This window comes from Aulonocara sp. 'chitande type north' Nkhata Bay, linkage group LG2 (assembly GCF_057382095.1).
Source record: "Aulonocara sp. 'chitande type north' Nkhata Bay isolate Kocher_YH1m ecotype deep benthic linkage group LG2, A_spYH_male_GT1.1, whole genome shotgun sequence".
Lineage (NCBI taxonomy): Eukaryota > Metazoa > Chordata > Actinopteri > Cichliformes > Cichlidae > Aulonocara > Aulonocara sp. 'chitande type north' Nkhata Bay.
The window spans coordinates 13,666,952-13,689,670 of NC_141345.1; the positions used below are offsets into that span (position 1 = coordinate 13,666,952).

The 22,719-nt window shown below is 42.6% G+C and overlaps 1 protein-coding gene across 2 annotated transcripts in view; it reads left to right on the forward strand.

Moving 5' to 3' along the window:
• The first annotated feature begins 5,843 nt into the window (after positions 1–5,843).
• The window catches only part of polr2b (RNA polymerase II subunit B), a 31,097-nt gene continuing 14,221 nt past the window's right edge, over positions 5,844–22,719 (forward strand). For both annotated transcript variants that reach the window (XM_086305175.1, XM_086305171.1), the window contains exons 1-18: positions 5,844–5,975; positions 7,812–7,884; positions 15,917–16,067; positions 16,460–16,572; positions 16,656–16,875; positions 17,073–17,231; positions 17,411–17,575; positions 17,654–17,850; positions 17,938–18,057; positions 18,225–18,411; positions 18,512–18,655; positions 18,741–18,880; positions 18,961–19,072; positions 20,263–20,417; positions 20,514–20,712; positions 20,805–20,973; positions 21,049–21,145; positions 21,218–21,312. In XM_086305175.1, coding sequence (XP_086161301.1) covers positions 5,957–5,975; positions 7,812–7,884; positions 15,917–16,067; positions 16,460–16,572; positions 16,656–16,875; positions 17,073–17,231; positions 17,411–17,575; positions 17,654–17,850; positions 17,938–18,057; positions 18,225–18,411; positions 18,512–18,655; positions 18,741–18,880; positions 18,961–19,072; positions 20,263–20,417; positions 20,514–20,712; positions 20,805–20,973; positions 21,049–21,145; positions 21,218–21,312 — 2,515 coding nt within the window. In that variant the 5' untranslated portion in view covers positions 5,844–5,956. The remainder of the gene's footprint in view (positions 5,976–7,811; positions 7,885–15,916; positions 16,068–16,459; positions 16,573–16,655; positions 16,876–17,072; positions 17,232–17,410; positions 17,576–17,653; positions 17,851–17,937; positions 18,058–18,224; positions 18,412–18,511; positions 18,656–18,740; positions 18,881–18,960; positions 19,073–20,262; positions 20,418–20,513; positions 20,713–20,804; positions 20,974–21,048; positions 21,146–21,217; positions 21,313–22,719) is intronic.

Here is a 22,719-nt window from a genome sequence, read left to right on the forward strand (position 1 = left end):
AACGATCACCGGTGTCACGTCTGCACAGCTGTTTTATACGTAAGCTGTGGGACGTAGCCGGGCGTGCCGGGGTGTCTTAAAGAAATATCCACACGCCACGACCAAGGGGGGTCGTACCCCGTACATATGGAATATGTAACAGTGTGGTCTCGATATGCTAGAGAACCTCATAATTCATGCGAAAGTTAAAAATTAATTTAAGGGAAACGGTAGAACTTATAGAAAAGCTGAATTAGACAGTAGTAAAAGAAGAACAGGAGAACAGTTTAAAGGTGGAATGGTGGTTCTAGGAGAAAGTATGTGGAAGCAGTTAAGCTTCAAAAATATGCCACTTAGAGCATTTTATGGGATGTCTGCTATCCACTTCAATGGGAGCAGAAACTGCATGAAAAGATTAACATAGCAAAAAATATAACAGTTATAACCACCAAAATTTATAGCTGGAAAGAGCAGAATTGACAGAAACTGTAAAAATTTGAATGGGCATAAAATGGTAAATGGTAAATGGCCTGTATTTATATAGCGCTTTACTAGTCCCTAAGGACCCCAAAGCGCTTTACATATCCAGTCATCCACCCATTCACGCACACATTCACACACATTCACACACACTCATAAAAACTGAGGGACTAGTTAAGCGGCACAAAACGTACGGAAGCAACTAGAAAAAGAGAAATAAAGAGAAACAGGATCTCAATAAAATCTCTAATAATCGGCTATGTACCACAGGCCTTCAAGCTGGCTGTAGTTAAACCTTTACTTAAAAAGCCATCTCTAGACTGTCTCAGCTATTTATAGGCCAATCTCCAACCTTCCTGTTAAGTCAAATTGTTGAATGTTGTCATTGAGTTTCTTAAATTTGTAAAGTCTTGGTTCAAGCAGTAGGATCAAAGACATTCTTTTGTCTCTGACCATCTCTCCAGTCACTCTGGTGCTGGGGTGAGGTTTTATTAAAATTTTCAAATTCAAATTCAAATTTTATTTGTCACGTACACAGTCATACACAGTACGATATGCAGTGAAATGCTTGGACAACTGCTCGTGACCTAAAGAAAACAAAAAAGGAAAAGGCTATGAATAAGATAGGAAATAAATATGAAAAATTAAAAAGGGAAATAAATATGAAAAATTAAAAAGGGTAAATTTTACTAGGAAGGAATAAAATATAAATTAAGGTTAAAAAGGAAATAACTGTACAACACAAATTAGAATGAAGGGTAAATTTAACTGGGAAAGAATAAGATAAAATATATAAATTAAAGTTGAAAATAAAATAACTGTACAACAAAATACACAATATAGAACTATATAAGAATGTATGAAGAAATATAAATAAATATATATACACAATAACAGCAGCTGTACAAGTATTAACTGGAAATGAAGAATATAATGTCCAGTGTTGTGCAATCCACATTATGTCTTCTGCAGTGCAAATATGCTTAAAGTGATTTAAGTGATGAAGTGAAAACAATGTCCAGAATGTCCAGTGTGTGTGTAAGAACTGTATGTGTATATTATTGATACATCCTATTTGAAAGATCTGTTTCTTGTGTATAAGCTTCCTGCTTTTATGATCCTTTTGGTGAGCAGGAGGTCTCACACACACACGCACACGCAGTACCTTGTCTTTTGCAACCAAGGGGGTTCTACGGTGGGAGTTGCTTGTGTTTTATTGTGTAAACTGTAACTATCATGGGAATAAATAGCTGCGAGGCGAGCTGCTCTTTAGGGATGGGTACCGGTAATGGCACCGGTTCTGACATAAACTGTAGTAACCAGACCCAAAAGCACACACATTTCAGTGCTTTATTTTGGTGCTTTTTTTTTTTTTTTCTGAGATGTCATCCACTTTAGATTCTAGCCAATCATTTTACCTTTCCGAGGATAGTAGGCGGGCCCAGGTACGTACGTTCTTTTAGAGCAGAGCTACAGATTAAAAACGCCCAAGGCGAAGCAGTTAAGAGTCTGTCTGTACTTCACAGCAAAAGATGCAAACTCAGCAGCCTGCAACAAGTGCTTTATGGTGATACTGTGCAAAGGAGGTAACACCTCGAATCTGATGAAACACCTGGCAACGTATAGCATTTTGTTAAAAGCCGAGAAATGCACCGTATTTGATAGCTTGCTGCGAGACCTCACACTGAGCACATCTACTGCGGGTGTGGTGCCTGTTATCAGATGTGAAGTTAGCAACATCCCCCAAGAACCCGAAGAGGAGAGTCCTGGCCCCTAGCGCTGCCAGTGTAGCAGAAATGATGACGGATGATGATGGCAGCAGCAGCCGTTCTTCTCTGCGTGAGTAGCTTAATGTTGTTCGTGTGTAATTTACGTTGAGTAGGCTAACCACGTTATTACATTAATGCATGTAAGGTGAACTAGCAAACACCGTCGTAGTTACATGCGCCTGTCTTCTTTTTTGATGGCAGATGCTCCCTTCACTCTGGCCAAAAAGGCTAAAATGACCAAAGAAAAAGTGGAAAACAGCTAAACATGAGAGGTTTTTGGACAAAGTTGGTGTTTTTTTCCCCCATTGATTAAGCACTGCTTCCAGCCAAGAGTGATACCATAAATCCCCTATAGCTGCAGAAAAGGCTAACATTGTTATCTTTTTACAAAAAACAAAACAAAAAAAAAAAAACAGCTGAACATGAGAGGTTTTTGGACAAAGTGTGTGTTCTCCATTCTTTAAGCACCAGTTCAAGCACCGTTTAAGCACCAGCACCGTTTCAAATGTACCGGTTTGGTACTGGTATCGGATAAAACCTAAACAATACCCATCCCTATTGATGTCACAGGACCATGACAGAGTGATGTAGATACACAGGTACCGGAAACTGATGATCAGGGGCTCATAATTCCTTGCCTGCTTTGTAGTGAAGTCTATGATCAGCTCCTTAGTCTTGCTGACGTTTAGGAGGAGGTTGTTCTCCTGGCACCAGTTCTCCAGGTTCTTAATCTCCTCCAGGCAGGCCTTCTCGATGTTCTCAGAGATCAGGCCCACAACATGTGGGAGTGAATGTGAGTGCGATTGGTTGTCCCCTGTCTATGTGTCAGCCCTGCAACCGACTGGAGACCTGTCCTGGGTGTACCCTCCTTTTCGCCCTAAGACAGCTGGGATAGGCTCCAGCAAACCTGAAAAGGAATAAGCGGAAGTGAATGAATGGGTAGGTTAAGCTATGAAAGGGAAAAGAAGTGCCCTCCTTGAAAGCCTGGATTTCCGTGCTGACAGATACTCTTCACCTGGAAAGGAACCGCTTCGTTATAAAGGACAAACTGGAGGACTTGGATCAGATTTGGGGGCCACTTATTGAGCATCTGGAAATTATGAACAAGTGAGAGCTACTGTGTGGACTTCACCATAGGTTACAATAAGCTGATAGCACTCTGGGATAAGGTAATTGTGTGGGAGGGGTGTTTTTCCCCCTTGTTTTTTGGCTACCCTTTTTGTTACTTTCCACTTTCTTGGTTGTGTGTTTTGTTTTTTGTTTGTTTTCCCCCTTTCTTGATGATAAAAATATAAAAAGGAAGCAATGTCAGCCTATGGGGCAATTTGTAATTGTGTGGATGCTCCACACTATTGAGTTCCTTCTTGGTGTTTCCGTACACTTTTCGCCGTGGATCTACTTCCACAATTTTTGTGCTATTTTCACCGTTCAAATTTTAAACTATTCTGCTATTTCTGTTAATGATGGCTATATCTTTTGGTATTTTTCACTATTATACTTTTTAAAATATTAAGCTTTTTTCCTTTAATTTGAAATGAATGGGAAACTTCTGCAATTCTGCTAAAATTTGCTTGTTTTTGAAACTTAACTACTTCCTCATATTTTCACGTAGAACAACCATTCAAACTTTAAAATGTTCTCAAATTATTGGGCTATTCAGGTATAAATCAGCTTTTTCAAAGCTTTTACCGTTTTACTTTTATTCCTCTTAAAGTTTTGAGTTGCCAAATTGTGATTTTTCACAAAATACATGCGTTGTTATGGTTGCTATACTCTTGGCTTCCAGTGTGCCACTGAAGGTTTTGCAGTTTTCTCTTCATGTCCGAACAACTTCTTGCTACTTGCTCAATTTTCACTCAACTTCCACAAATTATACATCAAAATGTAGGTATTTTTGCTGGCTTTCAGGAAATGTCACTATCATTGTTGTGGGACTTATAGGATCTTTGCAAATCTCCTCAGACCAACACAAAGTCGGAAAACTCTCCATAGAAAGTCAATGGAGAGTTTGTTCAAAATCACCGCTTGATTTCTGTAATGAGAGGCATATTCGAATCATCATATCTCCTTAACGAAACAAACTTAAGACATGAGGCTTGTCCCAGTATATCTTCAGACACTCCTGACGCTCACAATTCAAGAATTTCTTTCTCACCTATTACCGTTCTGAAATGAGTTAGACTTGTTTGAGGGTAGGAAATTTGTCCTTCGCTCAGATTTCAAACTCTGGAAATGAACCACTTTTTTCTCTTGTCATAACTTTTTGTTGGATTTCCACAGAGACCTGAAAATTTCCATGACTGTTCACCAAAGCCTGCTGTCTCTTACGGTGAAAGAATGATATTGATACTCCAAATAGATTTAGAGTTAGAAAGCGTTGTTTGAGGGCAAGTCAAGGCAGTTTTTGCTTCGCCTCTACTCAGTTATGGTGCATTACAAGTCAAATATCTTTAATAATTCAGATTTTAATGATAAATTGTCAACACTGGAAGATTCCCCCATCTCTTCTGAACAAAATGGTCTAAGAATGACCGTTCTAGCCTCTACGGTTAGGAAATTACGGCCATTTGTTTGAGGGGAGTCCGCACTACGAGAAATAGACTGCAAAAATCATCTGTCCATTTTGCTTTTCCAATTTTTCTGTTTAAGTTATTACTAGTTCTGCTATTTTATAAGATTTGTGCTAAATATAGTATTTCTGCCAAATATAGTATTTCTGATTAATTATAGTTTTTCTACCAAATCATAGTACAGTATTTTTGCTTTTTAAAGGATTTTTATGGGATATTTATATTGCTTAATATAGTATTTGTGCTTTTTATAAGATTTGTGCTTAATATAGTATTTGTGCTTTTTATAGGATTTGTGCTTAATATAGTATTTCTTCTTTTTATAATATTTGTGCTAAAACATAGTATTTCTACTAAATGTAGTATTTATGCTTAATCATACTATTTGTGCTTTTTATAGGATTTGTGCTTAATATAGTATTTCTGCCAAATGATAGTATTTGTGCTAAAACATAGTATTAATTTAAAATTACAATATTCATACTTCATCACAGTGTCTCTGGTAAATCACAGTATTTCTACTATGTTGTACTATTTTTCTAAATCATAGTGTTTCTGTAATGTTCAAGTATTTTTGGCTAAATATATTCTTTCTGTTATCTTATACTATTTCTCCTAAAGTCTTGTATTTTTGAGAAGTTATCATGTTTCTGGTAAGTTACAATATTTCTGCTAAGTTCTGCTATGCTATTGTATTTCTGCCAAGTATTATGTTTCCTCTAAGATATTGCAGTTCTGCTAAGTTATTACATTTTAGCAAAGTTCCTTTGCTTCTGCAAAGTTTTTACAATTTCTGCAACTTTTCAGCTTTTTCAGCTAGTTTTTGCATACAGCTTCAGCTTTAAAGCATCCACACAGCATTTTCGCAGGAAATGCAAATTTTTCTAGTTGTTACTTGTGCTTCACAATAAAATATTTGAAGATAAATAAAGAACGTTTTTTGGAAAACCAAACAAATAAAAACACACACGACATTGACTTGAGAGCAAGCCTGAGGATTTGTGCAGTTGTAGCATCCAGCCTGTGAGGGGCAGTAGTGTTTCACCTCTGCCTATTACTAACAAAGAAGAACAAAGCAGAAGTGACCTACGTTTCCGGGGCGCGCGGTGATCGCAACGTTTTGTGGTTGTTGTGGTTTTAAGTTTTCAGGAGATAAACATGTATGACCAGGATGAAGGTGAGCTGCACAGCTGTAAAACGTCATTACGTCACATGGTGGATAATTTTATTTGCATTTATTTGGTAATTTTATTAACAGGACGTGACAGAGGAGCTAACCCGTGCTACAGCTAACCATTTTAGTAATTTCTGAGAGAACAAAAGCTAGTATCACTCATCCAAACAAACACCTGTCACACAGGTACGCGTCAGCCTCACGCAGATCACGAGCCTCACCTGATTCGTGTGCTAACATCAGCTAAAAGCAGCGGGGCTTTGTGTGAGCTAACAGGCTAAATGCTGCTAATGCACGAGGACCCTTTATTTAACTTGATTATCGCTGCAGACGTTTACACTCAGCGTTACTGTGACACTACACCCACAAATACTACAATATATAAACAGTACCACAGTATAAAAGCGAACACTTATATTATGTGTAAATTCTGCGGTATAAAAACTGTGTACAATCCGCCATATTTACACAGTATAAACACTGCATAAAGAAAGCTGGACCGTGATCAGAGATTGATCAGCAATGGAAGTAAATGTTGACCACAAGATAATTGACCGATCTATCTTTAAGTTAAAGGTGAGAGGTCATTACCCAGTTTCTCAGGGAGGCAAAGCTACAGGCAGCAGGTCAGTTCATCCTGTCTTCTCCTCCTTTTAACCTGTAAAGGTCATGAAATGAAAGAGATGATGAGAAAAATAGACGTGTGGTGTGCTGAGACACACTAGTCTCCTTAATTACGTAAGGCTGAAGGGCTGCGGTGTTAAAACTACAAAGTGCAGAAGATGGACTACAAAATGTCTTCCTTCATCACAGGTGTTTTACAGGTTGTGATAATGAAAATGTCCCTTCAAAGACAGGACAGGATGTCTGCAGCAGCTCAAAACACTCAGCTGTCTTTATAAATTTCCTGGAATAACTGAAGAGGCTCAGGTTTAGGACTCAAAGACAGGGACAAAGTGTTTTTGCAGTAGACTAACAACACAAGTATTTGTAAGAGATTACTTTCAAGAGCAGAATATTTAAATGAGCCACAATAACTGGATTTGTTCCACAAACTTTAACTCTTAGTAAATAGTGTGTTAAGCAGAGTGTAATAGCTGATTTGATCATTTATGATTCATTGGAATGAGGGGGACGAGAGAATTGTAATCAGCTCAAAGCTGTGAGAGTAGGGCCAAGACTCATCACTTAAGTGTTTCAAAAGCCAAGCTTGTGTTTGAGCTCACAGGGAGTGTCATCTGTAGTGTGACAAATGAAAGTCTGTCAGACTGCAGCTGTTAATTAGATTCTGTGTGGGCTGGAAAACACGGAACGTTGGATTTAGCCATGTGTCACCTCCATCACTTGTGATCTGACAGTAAATCATTACCATCGTGCGGTCAGCAGTTTGGAATCAGCTCTCTGATGAACCCTGAGGCTCAGTCTTCAGGACCTCTCACAGTTCATATCAACAGAGTTCTCCTGATATCACCAGCTTCAGGCTGTGTGCTGCATTTGCCTGCACTCAGACAGGAAGTGATGTCATTACACTCGACTCACACAAACAGGAAGTTGACTTAACAGATCAGATGTGTTGCTTCTGATTGATCAGTTTGCGTGATCAGAACCAGTGAGTTAAAAACAGAACGATCAATAACTTTCCTGTGAGATTGTTATCTGTTTTTATTGATGTATCTGATCAATTCACCAGTTGTTTAAACTGATCATTAAACTCTATGTGCAGTTATCTGTGAAAAGGAAGTAACCTGAACCGACAATCTGTCATTGATTGATCAGTGAAGCTTCAACGTCTCAGTATGTGTATTGCTCACGTATATTTATCCCTGCTGTCTCTGTCAGATAATCAGTATGATGAAGATGATGATGAGATCACTCCTGACCTGTGGCAGGAAGCGTGCTGGATCGTCATCAGGTAAACTCACCTGTGTGTCCTTGTGGAGATGTAGTGATCATCTGTTCTTACAGGAAAAATATTATGGTGAGTCCACACAAAGCGCGGACCGAACGGCACGTACACGGACCCGCCATCGGTGTTCAAAGCTGACAGCTCAAAGGTCTCTGATGCTGCAGGTGTTGTCTCTCTCTGAACCAGCAGAAAAAGAAGATCAAACTATGTTTCTCGTTTGATAAACATCATTATTAATTCCCTCTGACTTTGGCTAGTTTTCCATCTCAGATCTCTGTTTTTTGCATTATTCACCCAACAGCAATGTTCCCTTTAAACTGCGCGCATGTTAGAGCTGGGCGATAGAACGATAACGATATGTATTGCGAAATAACTTTTTCTCGATAGAAAAATTAAACTATTGCGATAGACCTCGCCGCGCTTGTCCTCTTTAAAAAGAAAAAGAAAAAAAAGAACAGCCAATCCAAATTAAGTAGTAGCAGAGCCGAACCAATCACAGCCGCAGCGTCACGTCACGTGACTTGTTACGTACAGCACAAGTGCCAAGCCGCACATGTGTATTTGTTTGGGAAGCAGCTGGGTAATGGAGGAAATGAGTGTGCCGACTAGAGAAATGAGTGTGCCGACTAGAGAAAAATCAACCGAGCATGACCGAAGGTTACCGAAGAGACAACAGATGATGGTTCCAATGCCGGAGAGATTGTCGAACGGAAGAGCCATAGAAGTTCCGTAGTGTGAAGGTATTTCGGCTATTTCAAGTCTGACAAAAAACAGAGTAGCGTTCACTGTAAACTGTGCCGAAAGCAAGTCTGGAAATACAATAAAGCGGTGCATGCTCAATCTCTGACTGGAAGCGCTAATTCGTCATTCGGCTTTTGTCAGACTAAAGTAACTGTTAAAACTGGTTGAAAAGCTCAGCTATACAACAAGGAGAGATTGAGAATTTCCTTTTAGTTCTCAGTTTATTTGATATTGACAAAAGTTAGTCAATTTTGTCTGTTCTTCTGTAAAACTAAGATTTATTTTTAGAATTAATATTTTGTTTCTAAGTGGAATTGACAATTTAGTAGCCTGTTTTGTTTGTTCTATTTTGAAACTTAAACGCTTCAGCGGCTGCCTTTTGTGTAGTTTGCAATATTTGCCTTTATTTATCTGAAAAAGTCTCATGTTCCTTAAGTACATCTACCCTGTTGAACTTATTATGGGAAATAAATATATAAAATAAAAACAAGCTGCTGATTATTTCACATTTTACTTGTGAGCAATGGCACATTTAAATCTTACAAATATAGTTATTTGGCTTATATCGTGATATATATCGTTATCGCCTGAAATGGAAAAAACCTATCGTGATATGAAAAAATCTTATATCACCCAGCTCTAGCGCATGCGCAATTGCGCACTGCTGGCACGGTCTCTGTGCACAGAAAACAATCTAACCTGAATTGAAATTAAAATAAATACGTTAACAATTCTGTTTTGCAGTGTTAGTCAGTGAGTGACTGAACGATGCCACCTTATCCCATAGTCCAGCCAATGATGTGATTCACATTCATATATACGTAGCTAATCAACATCGTTGACAGGGTATGACAGCGTCCTTATGGGCCGACACCGGTGTTTTAGCTAGCAAAGCGGCGTGGCTGATGTGGAGTGAAGCCACGTTAATGACAAAGTGTACAACCATTGGAGATGTGAGCAGGACAGACGGAACAATTGACGGTGTGTGGACTTTATACCAGTTTTAATTTTGTGTTGATAGGCCACGTAAAACCAGAATTATGATGAAAATATCTGCAATGTTTGGTTTTCTTCCTGAATACTGTCGTTGTTTATATTTACTGCGGGAAGAAATGGTAAAAACGGCGTTTTATAAGGAAAACGCTCGAAAGCACTTTCCGCCTGTGAGCAAAGACAACACCAAAAAAAAAACCCACCCTTTCCTATTGGTCGAAAAAAGTACCACGTCGACCAATCAAAAAATGATATGGCAACATGGCATTTAGTTGTTTAGGAAGGGGGAAGTTTTAGGAGTGACGGCGGTGTTTTGAGATGTGAGAGATTTGCGACGTTTAGCTCAAATCTTGTGTAGTTAGCGTGTAGTGTAGTCAATAGTTTTGTTGTGTGTGTCAGAACAATGAGGCGACTACTGAATGTTACAGGTGTTACAGCAGTGATACATCTGCTGCTGTCAGGCCTGCAGGTATCAGGCTGTTGTTCTCCTTTATCTCATAGTGGACAGAAATTATTTTTGGAGTGGCACAAATAATTTGTGTGGCATTAGATTTGATGCAGAACAGCTGATTGTTCTGTAAATAGTTTGTTTATTTAAAAAACGCCTTGGCTGCATTTTTAGGTAAACAGCTGCAAAAATCTTTGTTGTTTGCAAAACTCAGTTACTTTTTAAAAGAAGTAACTATATAATTAATAGCCCAACATTGGTCATTATTTACTGTATTTTGCAGACAGAGTTACAGGACTCTCTCCCAGACCACAGACACAGACTCATAATACAAGTCAGAACTTTGTAAAAAAGAAGAAAGTTTTGTTTTCAAAATTGGAGTTCAAGTTATTTTTACTTCCAATAGTGTTAACATGCTACACAGGTCATGAAATAAATTTTTTAATTTTCATTGTAAGTGGGCTAAAGCAGTTAATTAAAAGTAGTCTAACATAAATGTACATGCTGTAATTTGATTATTTTAATAAACCATTGTTATGACCCGTCTAGGGCCAGGCAATAACATGAGTGAGGCACTCGCTTCCCCCCCCCCAAGACCCAAGCAGCCACAAGAAACAAATCCGTTAGTTACAATGTGGTTTATTTACAATGTGAAATAAAGGAACCAAAACGGGAGTGTCAACACTTCAGGGTGAGCCAGGGCCAAAGCAATAAACAAAACAAATCTACACAAATCCCGCACCCCTGACCTTACCAAAACAAAGTCAAAAATAAAGACAGTCTGACCTCCTTAACTAACTCAAAACAGGAGAAAACGGGTGATCAAAAGAAACGGCAGCTCACCCCTACCCACTCCACTTCCACAACTTTTAAGCGCACTGCAGCCAGCGGCTGCCACAGGAATACTGCTGGGTCATGAGGAGAAACGCGAGGACCTCTCCCACTGTAGCACTCCAGCCTCCTTTTAATGGGCGGGTCCTCCTGCTGGAACCAGTCACGTCGGGGCAGTGTATCCACGCACCAATCGGAGCAGGGCCCTGGCACAGCTAAATTAACATAAAAAGACACAACACCTGCACAAAACAAACACATGGACATGCAAGTTCGTAACACCATGTAACTTGGATGGATTCGATGCTGGCGTGACCACAGTGCACACGTCTGCTGTTGCTCACAGTGGTCCAAGGGACTACTCAGGGAGTTTGTGTGTTCGCTTAGACACATGAAAAATTAGAGGGAACATTGCTCACCAGTCTACCGTTTTTTACAGCGCTGGCGGCTGCTGTGTTAGGTTTTTTTTTTTTTTTGGGGTTATTTGCAAGCAGCCGTTTTAACGCCATGCAACCTCAGGTTTTTGGCCTGCTTGGATGTTCTATCAAAAATTGTGCTCTGTTGTGTATCTGATGAATGAAAGCCAAACCAGTAACACACCACTGAAGTTGCAGCATTTTTACAAACCAATTCTGGTTCATCTGTTTCATTTAACGATCCGCTTTCCCCCTTCTCATTCTCCGTCGCCGCCATGCTTTTTCCACCATTTGCGTATGAAAACAAAGGCACTGTCTTTTGCTAACCTGGCAGATTGCGCTGCAGCAGTCGCAGCTGGTTTGTAGACACAAGTATGCGAACGTGCCATTTCCCCCCGCTATTTTAATGATAATCCTGCACAGAAGCTCAGAGACAGACTCACACACACATGGAGATGTTGCAACTGTTTGAAGATTTGAGTTTGTGGAAAGAACTTTGCAAAGACACATTTGACAAAGTCTCTGCTTCCAGTTTTGACTTCTTCTCCTCCTCATCAGGGTGTATGATGCAATATTGTCTGAGTGGCGACACCTATAGTTTTGGAGAATACTGCAGCACCTTCCTGCGCCTTAACAGCAGGTAGAAAAGGTTGCATCTGACGCAGGGGTGAGTGAAGCCACCACTGCAGGGGGGATATATTGGCACCTTAACTATTTACACCCCAATTTTGTGCTTTGGTGCTTCATCTAAACTCTGTAGCACTTATTTGTCACACCAAATATACCTGATCCTGGAGATAAAATACTGTGAGAACCTCCCTTAATAATGTCCGAAAGCCTTCCAAGAAAACAGAATATCAACGTCGACTCTGCATTCACCAACGAGCTGAATCAGTTCTACGCCCGTTTCGAGGTTAGCCAGGCGGCTAATGCTATCTACCGCCTAACTACCGAGGACAGTGACGTCATCAGCGAGAGACCGGTGACCAGCATCGCGGAGCATGACGTTCGAGTGGCATTGAGGAGAGTGAACACAAGGAAAGCGGCGGGGCCAGACGGCATCACCGGCCGTCTGCTGTGCTGCTGTGCTGACCAGCTAGCAGGTGTGTTCGCTTACATCTTCAACGAGTCCCTGGCGAAGTCTGTGGTCCCCACATGCTTCAAAAGATCCACCATCATCCCTGTGCCCAAGAACAGCAAACCATCATCCCTGAACGATTACCGGCCAGTTGCACTGACCTCTGTAGTAATGAAGGTATTTGAGAGGCTGCTGAAGAACATCATCTCCTCCTCCATCCCAGACACCACAGATCTGCTGCAGTTCGTCTACAGATCCAACAGATCCACAGAGGATGCCATTGCCCACGTCCTACACACTAGTGATGTGCGATACCACTGATTTCCTTTCCGATCCGATACCAAGTACTTTTCAGGGTGGTATCGACGATACTGATCAGATACCGATACTTTATACAAAAAAACTTATTTTATTTATTGTATCTCAAATTATAGCGTCATAATGATTACAGGACATCAGATTACTTGTTCTTATCACTTAATAATGCAGAGTTCATCATATAGAAATAAAAAAAAACTGAAGTTATGCGCTATTTGAACACGTTGCCTGCCTGCAGCACTAAAGGACTCTGTGAGAGACGTGTGTCTCGCCCTAGCAGCACCTGTCCCTCTCCTCCTCTTCAGTTCGTCTCAACATACGCGCCTCATATTCTGTGATATGATTTACTCTGAGGTGTTTGACAAGGTTAGTGATGTTGCCACAACCAAACATGCCAACCCTCCCGATTTTTCCGGGAGAATCCCGGAGCCACCATTCTCCCGAATTTCCACCTGGACAACAAAATTGAAAAACCATATTGCAGAATTCATAGCGCAGCCGAGCCAATTCCAGTTTCCAACAATGGTGGCAGCTACTTAGTTTTAATATTACTCTTCTTTCTCTTTCTGGGTCGCAAAAAACCCCAACTTTTAACATGTTTTCAGGTGAGAATGTAGCTGTGTAAACTTCAAATATCTGAGCCGATCAACACATCGTCTTCAAACCCCCGCAGGCTTTCACTACTTGGGTTAAACATGATATATAAGTCACTTTGATAACTTAAAAATGTTATTGTTTGGCTTTTTCAGTGTTTTGTTTGTTCGTGAGTAAATCGGTTTGGCTGAGATTAAAGTTATTAGATTAGATTAAATTAAATTTAACTTTATTAATCCCTCAGGTGTGTTCCTCCGGGGTTTTCACACTGCTGAATAAACATCAAACAGAAAACTAATTAAAGAAAGTGTGAGACGCCAGCGCCCGGTTATATTTTAGATAGCAAGGAGCAGACGGCTGAGTTTCACTCCACCGAGGGAACTCAAGACGTACTACCCGGCTTTCTTTAGACCGGGAAGGGCGGGTCCTCAGGTGGAAGCAGCCTCTGAATTTGGACACCCCCGCTGTTTCGGTGACATTTAACGTATTTTATCTGATAAATAAACCCTGTAAAATGTGCCCTTTTGATTGTCTCCCTAATTCTGAGGTCTCAAGGTTGGGAAAGTATAGCCACAACACCTCACTCTTGGAGCACTTTTTTGCCACATGTATCGCAAACCATGTCTCAGCTGTTTGTGGAGGTAAAATACGTCTGCACAATTAGGCTCAGCCATTGTTGTGAGTGCGCGCGCCAAGGGACTGCGAGTCATTTATACAGCCGTATTTCGCACATGACTATGAAAGGCAGAAGAGGAAGTAGTTCCTTTGAATGTAGACAATCCGAATGTTATAGTTTCCTTCCACTGTGTTGCTGTTAATGATAAACTACAAATTAACCCTAAATTACTAAAAATATCGATATTTTAATGTGAGAATCGATTCTAGAACATAAATGACTGGTATCGGAGGAATCTATATTTCAGGATCGATCCGCACATCACTACTACACACCACTCTCAGCCACGTGGACAAGAAACAGGGTAACTATGTGCGAATGCTGTTTGTTGATTACAGTTCAGCGTTTAACACAATAGTGCCCTGCAGACTGTTCACAAAGCTCAGGGATCTGGGACTTAACAGCCGTCTGTGTGCATGGGTGTTGGACTTCCTCACTGGCAGAACTCAGGTGGTGAGGGTGGGTAGATGCGTCTCTAACAGCATCACCATCAACACAGGAGCACCTCAGGGATGTGTCCTCTCGCCACTGCTCCACTCCCTCTACACTTCAGACTGTGTGGCCACCCATGGCTCCAACACCATTGTGAAGTTTGCTGACGACACAGTGGTGTTGGGTGCCATCTCCCACAACGATGAGGCGGCCTACATGGATGAAGTGAAGATTCTGGCATCATGGTGCCAGGACAATCACCTCCAGCTGAACGTCGGCAAGACCAAGGAGCTGGTGGTGGACTTCAGAAGGAGTCAGCACAGAGACAAGGACAGAGAGACTCAAGAGGAGCTTCTATACCCAAGCCATCCGGGCCCTAAACACACACACCCGCCCTCTCACATCATCTATAATTGACTGAGACACGTGTGTGTGTGTGTGTGTGTGTGTGTGTGTGTGTGTGTGTGTGTGTGTGTGTGTGTGTATCTTTGATTGTAATTGTGCAATATTAAAATTTAAAAAGGTCACACTAATAATATTAATATATATATATTAATATATTATTAGTGTGACCTTTTTAAATTTTAATATTGCACAATTACAATCAAAGAGTTAATTTTTTTGTCAGCTGTTATATGCAGTAAACTATTTAAAAACCCTGCAGTTACTGAAATGGAAACCAATGAGCAGCTCAAATTGAAAATTCTTGTTTTTCCCTCTTTTGAATATTTATTATTGCTCATTTATAAGACAAAGTTATTTCTTATCTTACCGGATTAGTAAAATAATCCATAGCTGCAGCCCTAATCCAGAATAAGAGTCTGGTTAGATCCTATATATCTACGACTGCATGTTCTCCCCATGTTTGCGTGGGTTCTCTCCGGGTACTCCAGCTAGTGGGGATAGGTTAACTGGAAGTTCTGAATTGTCCGTATGCGTGAATGGTTGTCTGTGTCTATCTGTCAGCCCTGCGACAGACTGGCAACCTGTCCAGGGTGTACTCTGCCTCTCGCCCTAAGACAGCTGGGATAGGCGCCGCCATTGTGAACCCTGAAAGGGATAAGCGTGTGTTATCTGGCTTCATGGATAGATAGTTGGGCGTATCGAACGCTGCACTGAGGTCTAGCAGGACAAGCACAGAGATAAGTCAGAGGCTATAAGAAGATCTGTTGCCACAAATCTGAAACTGAATTAAATGATCATCTGCTCTGTAGAACAGTTCATGTCTGCCATTTTGAACTCAGCTGCAGGTAAGGAATCAAAGTTGTACCAACACCAGACCAGCGCTGGTCTAGTGATCAGTCCACTGATCAACATTGAAGTATCGATCAGAGACTGGACAGGTAGATGTTAAGCTTGGGTCATGCGATGGCCTGACAGGGTATTTTTTTTAATTTTTTTTACTGAGTGCAGAATCTGGCATGAGCCTGTGAGGTTCTGACGGGGCCAGCACAGCTCTTATTTTGATCTCTCTCTCTCTCTCTCTCTCTCTCTCTCTCTTTCTTTCTCAGCTCTTATTTTGACGAGAAAGGGCTGGTGCGGCAGCAACTAGATTCCTTCGATGAGTTCATTCAGATGTCTGTTCAGAGGATCGTGGAGGATGCTCCGCCCATCGACCTGCAGGCTGAAGCTCAGCACACCTCAGGGGAGGTGGAGGAGCCGGTGAGTACCACCAGGTGTGACTGAGAATGGGGGGGGGTCGCTCTGTCACATGGGGCGACGTGGCTCAAGAGTTGGCAGTTCGTCTTGTAATCGGAAGGTTGCCGGTTCGAGCCCCAACTTGGACAGTCTTGGTTGTTGTGTCCTCGGGCAAGACACTACTGCCTACTGGTGGTGGTCAGAGGGCCCGGTGGCGCCAGTGTCCGGCAGCCTCGCCTCTGTCAGTGCGCCCCAGGGTGGCTGTGGCTACAATGTAGCTGCCATCACCAGTGTGTGAATGGGTGGACGACTGGATGTGTAAAGCACTTTGGGGTCCATAGGGACTAAGTTAAGCGCTTTACAAATACAGGCCATTTACCATTTACATCACCGACATCACTGTGTTTTTGGTGTAGCCTCGGTATCTCCTGAAGTTTGAGCAGATCTACCTGTCTAAGCCCACCCACTGGGAGAGAGATGGAGCACCATCTCCCATGATGCCCAACGAGGCACGGCTGAGGAACCTGACGTGAGTTTTACCTCTCGCCTGTCTTTGCTGTCATTTCCTGTTCACCCCTTCTCATATCCTGTCCCATTTCACCTGCCCCTCAGGTACTCTGCGCCACTGTATGTGGACATCACAAAGACAATCATCAAGGAGGGAGAGGATCAGCTGCAGACGCAGCACCAGAAGACCTTCATTGGGAAAATTCCCATCATGCTTCGCTCCACGTACTGCCTGCTAAGTGGCCTGACTGACCGAGACCTGTGCGAACTCAACGAGTGCCCATTGGACCCTGGAGGTTACTTCATCATCAATGGGTCAGAAAAGGTGTGCTTTGACATCATTGCGTGGCGAGCTGCTTACTCGAGAGAACGATGATTCTGCTACGCCCGCACGCCGTGTCCTGCTTACAAGCTAACAGGCGCACATTCATGTCTTTGCATTGTTTTACATGGAGCGTCATACACTGATACCGCATCAGTGGCATCAGGCAGCCGTGTAAACAGATGTGTCACTGTTTCCAGGTGCTGATCGCTCAGGAAAAGATGGCCACCAACACGGTGTACGTGTTTGCCAAGAAGGACTCGAAGTATGCGTACACCGCAGAGTGCCGATCCTGCCTGGAGAATTCATCCCGCCCAACCAGCACGATCTGGGTCAGCATGATGGCTCGAGGAGGGCAGGTGAGTTACCTGGAAGCAGGAAGTGAAGTGAGCACCCAAGCCGGGCTGCGATTAACTGAGAAGAGCTCATAACATTGAGTTAGAGAGATGAGCGATGCTCTTATTTCTGTTGTTGGAAACAGAACGTTGTCTGCCAATTGACCCAGACCACTGATTGTTGATTGCTGTTAATCTCTCAGGGAGTGAAGAAGAGCGCCATAGGTCAGAGGATCGTCTCCACGCTTCCCTACATCCGACAGGAAGTTCCCATCATCATCGTGTTCCGGGCACTGGGCTTCGTATCGGACAGAGACATCCTGGAACATATCATTTATGACTTTGATGACCCTGAGATGATGGAGATGGTCAGTCTGCGACGCATTAATGATTTTTTTTGATTGTCTCAGTCTGCAGGTAGTAACTTTTAACCCCGCCTACTTCAGGTGAAGCCCTCTCTGGACGAAGCTTTTGTGATCCAGGAGCAGAATGTGGCGTTGAACTTCATTGGCTCACGAGGCGCAAAACCCGGTGTGACGAAGGAGCGACGGATTAAATACGCAAAGGAAGTCCTGCAAAAGGAGATGCTGCCACATGTCGGCGTAAGCGATTTCTGCGAGACCAAGAAGGCCTACTTCTTAGGGTGAGTCACACCTGAGGCTGACTGTCGCACCTGAGGCTGACCTGAGTCACGCACTTGACAGGAATCCTTCTGTGTTTGTGTTTTCAGGTACATGGTGCACAGGTTGCTGCTCGCCGCTCTCGGCAGGCGGGAACTGGATGACAGAGATCACTATGGCAACAAGAGGCTGGACCTCGCCGGGCCATTACTGGCCTTCCTGTTCCGAGGGTGAGGACTCTCTGTTGTCGACCATGCAGATTTTGTGTACACGCAGGTTCTGTTACTCAAAGAAGGCTTTCCAGTGTGACGCTGTTATTGTTAATCACCTTTCTGTTTGGAACTCGCAATCTGATTGGATGAAGGAATGACATCATTCTTCTTCTCCTCCTCATCAGCATGTTTAAAAACCTGCTGAAGGAAATCAGGATCTATGCTCAGAAGTTCATCGACCGCGGGAAGGATTTCAACCTAGAGCTCGCCATTAAGACGCGTATCATCTCTGACGGGCTCAAGTACTCTCTTGCCACAGGTAACTGGGGTGACGTGAAGAAGGCTCACCAGGCCCGAGCCGGCGTGTCACAGGTAAGCCTACCTGTAAACTGATGCTCACTCTGAAATACAAATGAGAGCCTGACACCTGCCGCTCTACCTCCACTGATGCTCATCATTTTTGTGTTCACAGGTGTTGAACCGTCTCACCTTCGCATCCACACTGTCTCACCTGCGCCGGGTCAACTCTCCTATCGGTCGAGATGGAAAACTGGCGAAACCTCGACAGCTGCACAACACGCTATGGGGGATGGTGTGTCCGGCCGAGACGCCCGAGGTAACGCTCACCTGGCAAGTTGTAAGATTGGTTCACCTTTAACACAGCGATCCAGCGTATTGATTGTGGAGTTGATGGTTTGCAGGGTCACGCTGTGGGGCTGGTGAAGAACTTGGCCCTGATGGCCTACATCTCTGTGGGCTCGCAGCCATCGCCCATCCTGGAGTTTCTGGAGGAGTGGAGCATGGAGAACCTGGAGGAGATCTCACCTGCGGCCATTGCAGAGTCCGTGACCATTTCATAGTCAGACGAGGTTATTAATTACCCTGCAGGTGTGTAATGTGTGTCCTGCTTTAACATTTTAGTGCCACTAAAATCTTTGTGAATGGCTGCTGGGTGGGAATCCACAAAGATCCAGAACAGCTGATGAATACACTGAGGAAACTCCGCAGACAGATGGATATCATCGTCTCTGAGGTAACCACCGTTGCACACATCCACACGCGACCAGTAATCAATACTGGAATGTTCACACGGTGGATGGTGACAGAAGGCATAAATCTGTTTTCTGCTTGTGAGACGTCACAAACACTTTGATTACGGCTGCCGCCTCTGCTTTACCTGATAGAACAGGTAAGCTGGTTGTCTCCCCCTGCTCTCTGCTCTCATTGGTCATTCTCTCTGAGACTTGTAGTAATCAATAACTGTTTCCTGTTCATGCAGCCTGGATGCAATTGATTTAGCGGTGTGTTGTGTATACCGAACAGTACACTTCACCGATTTCCATCACACATCAAAAGTAGACAGTAGGGCTGCCACGATTAGTTGACTATCAAAATCGTTGACGACTAATTTAATAGTCGCCGCGTCGTTTGAAGCTTTGTAAGATCCCGAAAGACGCAGGAATAAGTAGTAGGATTTAAGCGTGTAATAATGGACTGAAACAGAAGATGGCAGCACTGCATGTACAAGGATGCCAGCTGCCGTTAAACCCTGAAGAAGAAGCTGTGTCCAAATTCGGGGACCGCATCCTTAAGAGGCTGCATTTACTCAGGTTAAACATGATATATGAGTCACTTAGATAACTTAAACATGTTATTGTTTGTTTTTTTCAGTTTTATTTGTTCCTGAGTAAATCAGTTTGGCTGCGATTAAAGTTATAGTTTTTACACAGCTGAATAAACGTCAGACAGAAAACTGATTATACAGAAGTGTGAAATGGTCGAGAGTTTACTCCAGTGTCCTGTTATATTTTAGATAGCAAGGAGCAGACGGCTGAGTTTATTAAACTCCACCAAAACAATCTGCAAACTTCATTGAAAGTTTAATAAATTATCTTCTTGTCTTTATTTTTAGTTAGCACATACCTGAAACACTATAAGCTGTAAGCTAATGATAGTTGTATAAGAGCAGATGCTGCTGGTGCAATAAGCTGTACGTTTCACGTCCAATGGATGCATGATCTGATTAGTCGACTATCAAAATAATCGTCTGTGGCAGACAGGATGTTAACACAAACCTTCAGAATTTGAGTTATTGATTGGCGGGGCAGCGCTTGGTCATTCAAACGGTTTACCTGATCAAATATTTGATGGTATTTAATTGAAATCCTTGTTAGGCCCACCAGGCTGTTGATCAATCACTGAGAACTCGCCTGACCGTTTCAGGTGTCGATGATCAGAGACATTAGAGAGCGTGAGATCAGAATTTACACGGACGCTGGACGAATCTGCCGACCGCTGCTGATTGTCGAGAAACAGAAACTGCTGCTGAAGAGACGCCACATCGACCAGCTGAAGGAGCGCGAGTATAACAACTACAGGTGAGGCAGAATACAGACAGTTGAGATGGTGCTGAAGGTTGGCAATTGCTGCAGATGCTTCAGGTGGTGTTGACATAAATGTTCTTTGGCACTTAGCTGGCAGGACTTAGTGGCCAGCGGTGTGGTGGAGTACATAGACACCCTAGAAGAGGAGACCGTCATGCTCGCTATGACCCCAGATGACCTCCAGGAGAAAGGCGTGGCCTATTGTTCCACCTACACCCACTGTGAGATCCATCCATCTATGATCCTTGGAGTGTGTGCGTCCATCATCCCATTCCCTGATCACAACCAGGTACTCAGACAAAACAAACTAATAAACAAGCAAACAGATAAATAGATAAGCAAGCAAACAGGAAGCTTGGGCCTGAACACGCATGTTTTCAGTCTCCCAGGAACACATATCAGTCCGCCATGGGGAAGCAGGCCATGGGTGTTTACATCACCAACTTCCATGTTCGAATGGACACGCTCGCTCACGTGCTGTACTACCCTCAGAAACCACTCGTCACCACCCGCTCCATGGAGTACCTGCGCTTCAGGGAGCTCCCCGCAGGTATGCTCAACTGCCCACTGAGATGCTCAACTGTCCACTGAGATGCTCACGTATAAAAGTTCTCACACCTTTCAGGTATTAACTCGATTGTGGCGATCGCCTCATACACTGGCTACAACCAGGAAGACTCTGTGATCATGAACAGGTCAGCCGTGGATCGAGGCTTCTTCAGGTAAGTTGTTGGCTGATGCACCTGTGACCACATGTGTGACAGGAGTGTTAAAAGTGTGATTTCACCTGGCAGGTCTGTGTTCTATCGGTCATACAAAGAGCAGGAGTCTAAGAAAGGCTTTGATCAGGAGGAGATCTTTGAGAAGCCGACGCGTGAAACCTGTCAAGGTGAGAACTCATTAATTCATCTTGGTTCAATTCAGTTTTATTTATACAGCACCAAATCACAACAACAGTTGCCTCAAGGTGCTTTATATTATAAGGTAGACCCTACAATAATACATACAGAAAAAAACAACAATCATATGACCCCCTACAGGGCTCTAGAGTGCGACCCATTTGGTCTTAGGTCGCACCGGTGCGACCAACTGTTCAAAAAAAAAAAAAAAAGTCTCTTGGACACTTTCAGAGTTGCAGAGACTTTTTTTTATTTTACTTTATTCAGCGTGTTCAGCGTCAACAACAGACACACATTATGCCCATATTGTGGTCTAAATCAATCAGAGATGGTCAGGGACATTAATTAATGGCAGGACTTCTTTGAGCAGTTTTGTAGGAATGGGGTCTAAAAGACACGTTGATGGTTTGGAGGAAGTAATTATGGAAGTTAACTCAGAAAGATCAATTGGAGAAAAAGAGTCTAACTTAACATCAACAGTACTAAAAGTAGCTGTAGATAATATTACATCTGTGGGATAGCTAGCCGGGGTTCAAGGCTCACTAGAGCCGGCAAGAACAGCGAACTCCGGGCACATCATTTTCAAACCCCCGCTGTCTTTCTCTACTCAGGTTAAACATGATATATAAGTCACTCAGATAACTTAAAACTGTTATTGTTCCTTAGTAAATCGGTTTGGCTGAGATTAACGTTATAGTTTTTACACAGCTGATTAAACAGAAGTGTGAGATGGTCGAGAGTTTACCCCGGTGTCCTGTTATATTTTAGATAGCAAGGAGCAGACGGCTGAGTTTATTAATCTCCACCGAAACAATCTGCAAATTTCCTTAAAAGTTTAATAAATTATCATCTTGTCTTTATTTTTAGCTAGCGCATACCTTAAACATTTAAAGCTGTAAGCTAATGATAGTTATATAAGAGCAGATGCTGCTGGTGCAATAAGCTGTACGTTTCACGTCCAATGGATGCATGATCTGATTAGTCGACTAATCCCAAAAAAAACCATTGGTGACTATTCGACTATCAAAATAATAGTTTATTGCAGCACTATTAGTGAGGAGGTGAAATTATTAACAAGATGATCGACCTCTGTTGGAGTAGCGTTCAGATAGCTGCTCTGCTCTGTGTTAGTACAGCGCTTTCAGAAAGAAATCTACTGTGATGGGCCCTGGAAGACAATCGATTATGATTGCAGGTTTCTAGTTTGACATGTCTCAAAACAAAATCAACACTTACTCTAGTGTTTATTCCCCAGGGTGTGTGTCACAGTGTGGGGAAAAACATTTAGACACATAAATAGGTTGGTGGTGTACCCAGGGCTTCTGTTTAACACTACGCTTCCTCCTCACGGTCACCCAGCCATCATGTTTTCCCAGCTGCTTGGTACTGTCTGCTGG